The 6935-nt window shown below is 36.9% G+C and overlaps 1 protein-coding gene across 1 annotated transcript; it reads right to left on the reverse strand.

The window, feature by feature from the left end:
* Positions 1-1192: 1192 nt before the first annotated feature.
* On the reverse strand, positions 1193-6263 carry LOC141019949 (uncharacterized). Its single transcript, XM_073494988.1, has 4 exons — positions 6197-6263; positions 3325-3660; positions 2606-2727; positions 1193-1755 (listed from the first exon to the last, which is right to left on the reverse strand). The coding sequence occupies exons 1-4, from the start codon at positions 6261-6263 to the stop codon at positions 1669-1671; spliced, it is 612 nt and encodes a 203-aa protein (XP_073351089.1). The 3' UTR covers positions 1193-1668.
* Positions 6264-6935: the final 672 nt, after the last annotated feature.

Consider the following 6935-nt stretch of genomic DNA (forward strand, 5'->3'; position numbering starts at 1 on the left):
TACAGATTAGCTGTGACATTGTGGTGTAGACTTTCTTGGTGTCTTTATGTAGATGTTGTTTTTCTTGTAAGAGGGGTCTCGGTTTCTGTTTGAGTGCTAACACTAACCTCAAAGCACGGTTTCCACTCCTCGCTGGACTTTTTACAAGTAGTGGTCTTCTACAACAACACACACACACTATGCCTGACTCTGACACTTGCCCCACCGACAGCCGTAAACACACATTTCACACTTAAGTGATCTGGCTGATCTGTGCTACTCGGTGAAGGAAACAAAAAGTCACAGCCTGTGACCACACGCACAACGTGCACAAGTAAACACTTTTGTCTTGCACGCTGCTGCGAGATGAGGTTTGTTTTTCTCTGTGTGACATTTTAATGTTGACTCATACAGCGTGCCTCGGCCTTGAGCTGAGATGCAACTTGTCTTGACTTATATAGTTTGAACCTTTTTCTTGATTTACAATGTTTGAAGTTGCAGTGATTGCATTAGTGAAGACATGCACTAAGCTGGACTTGGCACTGGTAATAAATTATTGTGCTGTTTTTTTCAAAGGTTGTTTCTTCGTCTGAGGTTCAACATCAAAAGTTTTATTTAATTAAGGAAACAATTCTCTGAATAATAATCCTGTGTTATAATAAAAGGATAGTGTGACAAACAATATATAATTTCCTTTGAAAAACCACAGTGACTGGGATGTGGGATGTGGTGGCTGAACCACAGACATTAATTATGAAAACAGAAGAGGCTTTACCTGTCTGACTTGTTTTATTGCCACCTATTCACTATTTCTACATAATCCCATACAATGCTGCTAATCAGCCATCAAAGTAAAAGCTCAGAGATAAGATTTGAGTGGTTGACTGGGAACTATGAGTTTTGCTCCTCGGAATTAGAAAACTTTATGGTTTATAAATAAAAATAAATATTACAAAAGAAAATTCTTCATTAATATGCAATTGTTTTCATTTTTATGTACAAAAAATTGAAATGTTAATTGATTTCAGATCATTTTATTTGTTTGTTTTTTTTTGCTTTATTTTTCTGTGTTGTGTTCATTGTGCCTGGTGTTGATACGAATAAACCACTGGATGATTAATCAGTGAGCAATCCTGGTATTTCACCAATTAAGATATTTCACCATCCTCCAGAAAGAAGTCAGTCAGGAAGTTTTTTTAAATATAATGTTTTATTTATGCAGACAGCAAATTACAGTTATCATTGTGACAATACACAGTATCTATCTTTTACAGAATTCACATTAACCCTGACTTATAAAAATAAAATAAAAAAATAAGAAATGAATGAAATTTAACATATTTACATTAAACTACATGAGAGGGTCACATGTCAGGCCACAGTCCAGTTTAGATTTTTAGCCATAGACAAGAAAAACTGACATCTGTGCTTCTTTACAACTTTCATTTATTATTGTACATTGTGCCAAACTGTCCACTGGCAGTGTAGTTGTCCCCATAATGTACATTTGAGCAATTCATAGACTTTGTCTTGACTGTCTTTCGCTGACATACATTCAGTCACGCACAAGGCCTGAAGAGATGTCAGAGTGTGTCTACAGCTGAGTTCCTACATTGCTTCACATGCATCACTTGCACCTCAGTGGTGCAGAGATGGAGTTTCAGGTTGGTGGCTTGTAGGCTGACATCTTCAGCGCCTGAGTGTTCCACGCATGTCCTCATAAACATCATTGTTGGCGACACGTCTTGGTTTCACTGTGCTGTGAGAACTCTTAGTCTGGTAACAAAAGATGTTGTTGTCAACATGTTAGAAGATGTAGGACTATACAATGAGAAGGTCAGAGTCAAAAAGTGACAATATGTACAGTGAATATAAAGTGATGGAATGTAATGAAGTACATTAACTCAAGTACTGTACTTAGGTACAATTTAAAGGTACTTGTACTTTACTTGAGTATTTTCAGTGTCTGCTTCTTTATACTTTCACTCCACTACATTTTGGAGGCAAATATTGTACTTTTACTACATTTATTTGATAACATTAGTTACTAGTTACTTTGCAGATTGCATGCTGCATCAGAGCCAAAATAGCACATACAATTTGTTTAATCGCAATCGGATGAAAAAGCACTGATTCCGATAATCAGATAAATCCTGAACTTCAGATTGGCTAGGTCAACAAGCAGTCAAAGTATATGTATAATTTACTTTTACTTGTACTTTTGATATTTAAGTACATTTATTGCTGAAAAAATACTTTTGATACTTAAGTACAGTTAATATCAGATACTTTTACTCAAGTACTATTCACATGGGTGACTTTGACTTTTACCTATATGTATATATATATATATATACACACACAAACATTTTGCTACAAAAAACTTTGCTCTCATGCAGCAGCCATTATGATTTGTGCACTTAATGAGACGTGTGAAAGTAACACTGACTGTAAACCTCAGCTTTCAAATAAACTACTTGTACTGTGTGTTGTACGGTACTGCTGAGCAAAACAGGAACATGGAAACAGCCCCCGATCAGCTTCCATCGGGGCTTGTGAGTCATAGCAAAATACAATCATATGAAGACACCTACACACACACAGAAATGCTGAAACACATGGGTACCTTGATGATCCATATGAAGAGGCCCATGATGATGGCAAGCAGGACAGCAGCAGAGATCACCACAGACACCAGGACCAGCTCGTTAGTTGCTGGGTCACACTGCTTCATCGAATTTGTTGAATCTGTAATAATGCACAGCGTGTTTAACTCAGGTTGTAAGGGTTGTCATTATTATTCTCACCACCATACTGTTAGTCTGAGGCGCTGGAATTTGGGGGATATCGAACATTGCTTAGGTCTCTTTCCTTTTTGAGCGAAATTCTTCCTACTTCCTTATAGAATTTTGTTTTCAAGAAGTTACAAATGAAAACAGAAGTTTACAGTTTCTGTACCAGCCTTCTACTTGAAATGGTGGCAACATGTGCAGAATGTCTGTGAGCTGAATGTGATACTTTTATATTAACACTTTCTCTGAATAAGTAGTCACAGCAGTAGAGTCAATAGCAGCTTAGTTTTTAGTTTGTGTCTGAGACTTTGCAGTAATATATGAAATCCCTGCTTTGACTGAATACAAATAGTCTCTTAATGCTCACAATAGTACAATAGTTACATCAGTAACCTGTTGTTACAATACATTAATAATACACTATATACGCTTGTTGGATAAATTATTGTTGAATTGGTACTTAGAATAAACTTCTGTCCAGTGGAATGATGACAAAGTTGAATTGTAAGAACTAAACAGTTTATGAGATTATGCATAAATTAATAAGGCTCACCTGTCACCACCAGGAGCACAGATCCGTTGTCTCTTTTCTGTATCAACTGACCAGACTTCAGGTCAAACTTTGAGTAAATGCACCAGTAGGGCCCCGTGTCATCAGAGGTCAAGTTTTTGATGAGGATGCTCAAATTGGGGAACGCTCCATGAACCTGCAATCTGCCTGTGAGTTCCTTGGCGATGGTATCTTTTGCTGGGTTTCCTTCTGTAAACAAAACTTCGTAGTCCTCCTTGAGACCTTTCTTCAAAGACATGGACTGTTGGTCCGACTCAGAAGTTCTGCACTGGATGGTGACAGTTCCTCCAAGATCTCTCCATACCACTCCACCCCTTTCTATGTAGAAAAGACACAAAATCTCTCACAGTTACTCAGTTTGATCTCATTTTACATTTAATAAAGCTTTGTGAATTTATCCTGCCTTACACACATTTGTTTCACTCTTTGGGATTATAAATGTAATCAGTCTTACCTGTGCCGCCCAGGGCTGTGCAGCAGAGACAAAGGAGAGTTACGAGCTTTAACCAGACAGCAGACATGATGACAGTGACTGTCAGTAGGAAATGTGTGTGTGTTTTCAACCACATCACCCAACATGATTACAATAAGCGTCATGTGACCTATTAAGGTGTATGGTGTGGGCGAAAGTTTGACACTGTTATCATGCAGTCGGCTCAGATACGTTGTAAAGTAACAGCTTTTCTCTGAGGTCGAACCAATGCTGCCGAAAGTGAAGATGAACAGTAGAATGCTTTTATCCTGCTCTAAAGCATCGGGCAAGATTTTATCAGGAAGTATTTTGAGAGCTTGCACTTGTGCACCTGCAGGGTTAGTGGAGGGTGAGAAGCTTGTGTTCTGCAGTCACAGTTCCTCTTAATGGTAGAAGAACAAACATGCCTAAAGATAACCAGAGTGCTTGAAAACCAGCTGTGCATTAGAAGATCTTCTTCTCAAGTAACAGCACTGATACAACAATGTAAAAGCGCTGACTATAAGAAAAAGTCCTGCATTCAAAATCCTAATTAAATGAAGTACATGTACTTAAAGCATCAAAACTATAAGTGCTCAATCTGCAGAAAGTTGAAGAAGAAAAAAAAGTTTGAATGTAACTAATTACATTTACTCAAGTACTGTATTTAAGTACAGTTGTCAAGTACTTGTACTCTACTTAAGTATTTCCATTTTCTGCCACTTTATACTTCCACTCCACTTCATTTGTTTAATAACAACAACAATTATCATTGTGACAATACACAGTATATCTCTTATAGAATTCACATTAACCCTGCCTTTAGTAAATCACCTTTAAAAATAAAAAAATAAGAAATGAATGAAATTTAACATATTTACATTAATCTACATGAGAGGGTCACGTGTCAGGCCACAGTCCAGTTTCGATTTTTAGCCATAGACAAGACAACTGACATCTGTACTTCTTTACAACTTTCAAATTGAACTGTGTTATGTATTATCGTACATTGTGCCAAACTGTCTACTGGCAGTGTGTTAACTGTCTTTCACTGACATACAATCAGTCACGCACAAGGCCTGAAGAGATGTCAGAGTGTGTCGGGGAACATGCTGAGTTGGTACATTGCTTCACATGCATCACTTGGCCCTCAGTGGTGCAGAGATGGAGTTTCAGGTTGGTGGCTTGTAGGCTGACATCTTCAGCAACTGAGTGTTTCACGTATGTCCTCATTATCAGCACTTTGTGAATTTATCCTGCCTAACACACATTTGTTTCACTCTTTGGCATTATAAATGTAATCAGTCTTACCTGTGAGTCAGATATCAGAGATAAAGGAGAGTTACGAGCTTTAACCAGACAGCAGACATGATGACAGTGACTGTCAGTAGGAAATGTGTGTGTGTTTTCAACCACATCACCCGACATGATTACAATAAGCATCATGTGACCTATTAAGGTGTATGATGACACTGTTATCATACAGTCGGCTCAGATATATTGTAAAGTTACAGCTTTTCTCTGAGGTCGAACCACTGCTGCCAAAAGTGAAGATGAACAGTACAGTGCTTTTATCCTGCTCTTAAGCATCGGGCAAGATTTTATCAGGAAGTATTTTGAGGGCTTGTGTTGTGTTCTGCAGTCACAGTTCCTTGTAGTGGTAGAGGAACAAACAAGTCTAAAGATAACCAGAGTGCTTGAAAACCAGTTGTGTATTAGAAGATCTTCTTCTCAAGTAACAGCACTGATACAACAATGTAAAAGTGCTCGACTAGAAGTAAAAGTCCTGCATTCAAAAAAAGTACATTTACTTAAAGCATCAAAACAAAAACATAAAAAAAGTGCTCAATCTGCAGAAAGTTGAAGAAGAAAAAAAAGTCTGAATGTAACTAATTACATTTACTCAAGTACTGTATTTAAGTACAGTTGTCAAGTACTTGTACTCTACTTGAGTATTTCCATTTTCTGCCACTTCCACTCCACTACATTTGTTTGACTTTACTCACTGGTGAATCTGAAGAATACAGTAGTTATATAGGATCTGAAACTTTTACTTGTACTCTTGATACTTAAGTATATTTAATATCAGATACTTTAAGACTTTTACTGAAGTACTATTCGTCTGGGTGACTTTTACTGTTATCAGAGTAATAATTTAACAAGATATCTACTTCTAATCAAGTATGAGTTGTAGGTACTTTTTACAACACAGGTATTTTCTAAGCTTATCATACACATACATATATACATTATACACATATATTGTAAATATTTTTTATATAAAAATGTAATCTGTAAAGTAACTTAGACTTAAAAGCTGTTACATAAATGTAGTGGAGTAAAAAGTAAAAATACGCCACCCACACATTTCTTTCATTCGTTGTCAAATGTAATCAGTCTTACCTGGGCCACTCAGGGCTGTGCAGGAGAGACAAAGGATGGTTATGACCTTCAACCAGACAGCAGACATGATGATAATGGAAGGAATGAACACTTAACTTAACTTACCTTACTTACTTAGCAAGCCTTCCTTAAGAGGAAGTGTATAAATGTTTTGCTTTCAGTATATGATTCTTGACCTACCCACAAAATGTGACTTCAACGAAACTGGTTATTCCAGACATCCTATACAAACAGTAAACCACAATGTGAGATTGTCAGCTCTAATATGAATTAGCCACTACAATAATAATATCAGGGCATGATATATCTTATCACCTTGATAACAGATCAACACATTATTTTACCGTCTCAAAAACATCTTTTCTCAGAGGTCACATAACTCATACTGAAAGTGATGTTGAACACTAGACTGTTCTTCAGTCGACCTCTCTGAAGTGTCAGGCAAAAGCGAAAGACAGCAAAGCACGGATTGATGTGTTTTTCAGAGCTTGAACTAAAGGGAGAAGGTTTCAGTACATAGTCACACCAAAAGTAGGTCACAAGTATATTTTCAGCAGAGGGTGGAAGTGTGTTACAGTGTTTGTATTGCCCTCTAGTGGAGCAAGAACAAACATGTCAGAGTGTTAACCATTTAAATGACATTCAATGCTTAAACTACTGCATTTAGCGCTTATATGAACATTTAATAAATAGTATGTAACACACTAAAGTTGTATCAGATATAACTATATTTAAGTAG

Source organism: Pagrus major, chromosome 23 (assembly GCF_040436345.1).
Source record: "Pagrus major chromosome 23, Pma_NU_1.0".
NCBI classification, from domain to species: domain Eukaryota; kingdom Metazoa; phylum Chordata; class Actinopteri; order Spariformes; family Sparidae; genus Pagrus; species Pagrus major.

Coding starts and splice junctions, on each gene's coding strand:
- LOC141019949 (XM_073494988.1), bottom strand. CDS start 6,263: ATGTCTGCTGTCTGGTTGAAGGTCATAACCATCCTTTGTCTCTCCTGC. Junction 3,661..6,196: donor CACAGCCCTGAGTGGCCCAG/GTAAGACTGATT, acceptor TTTTCTACATAG/AAAGGGGTGGAGTGGTATGG. Junction 1,756..2,605: donor TCTTCATATGGATCATCAAG/GTACCCATGTGT, acceptor TTTTGTTACCAG/ACTAAGAGTTCTCACAGCAC.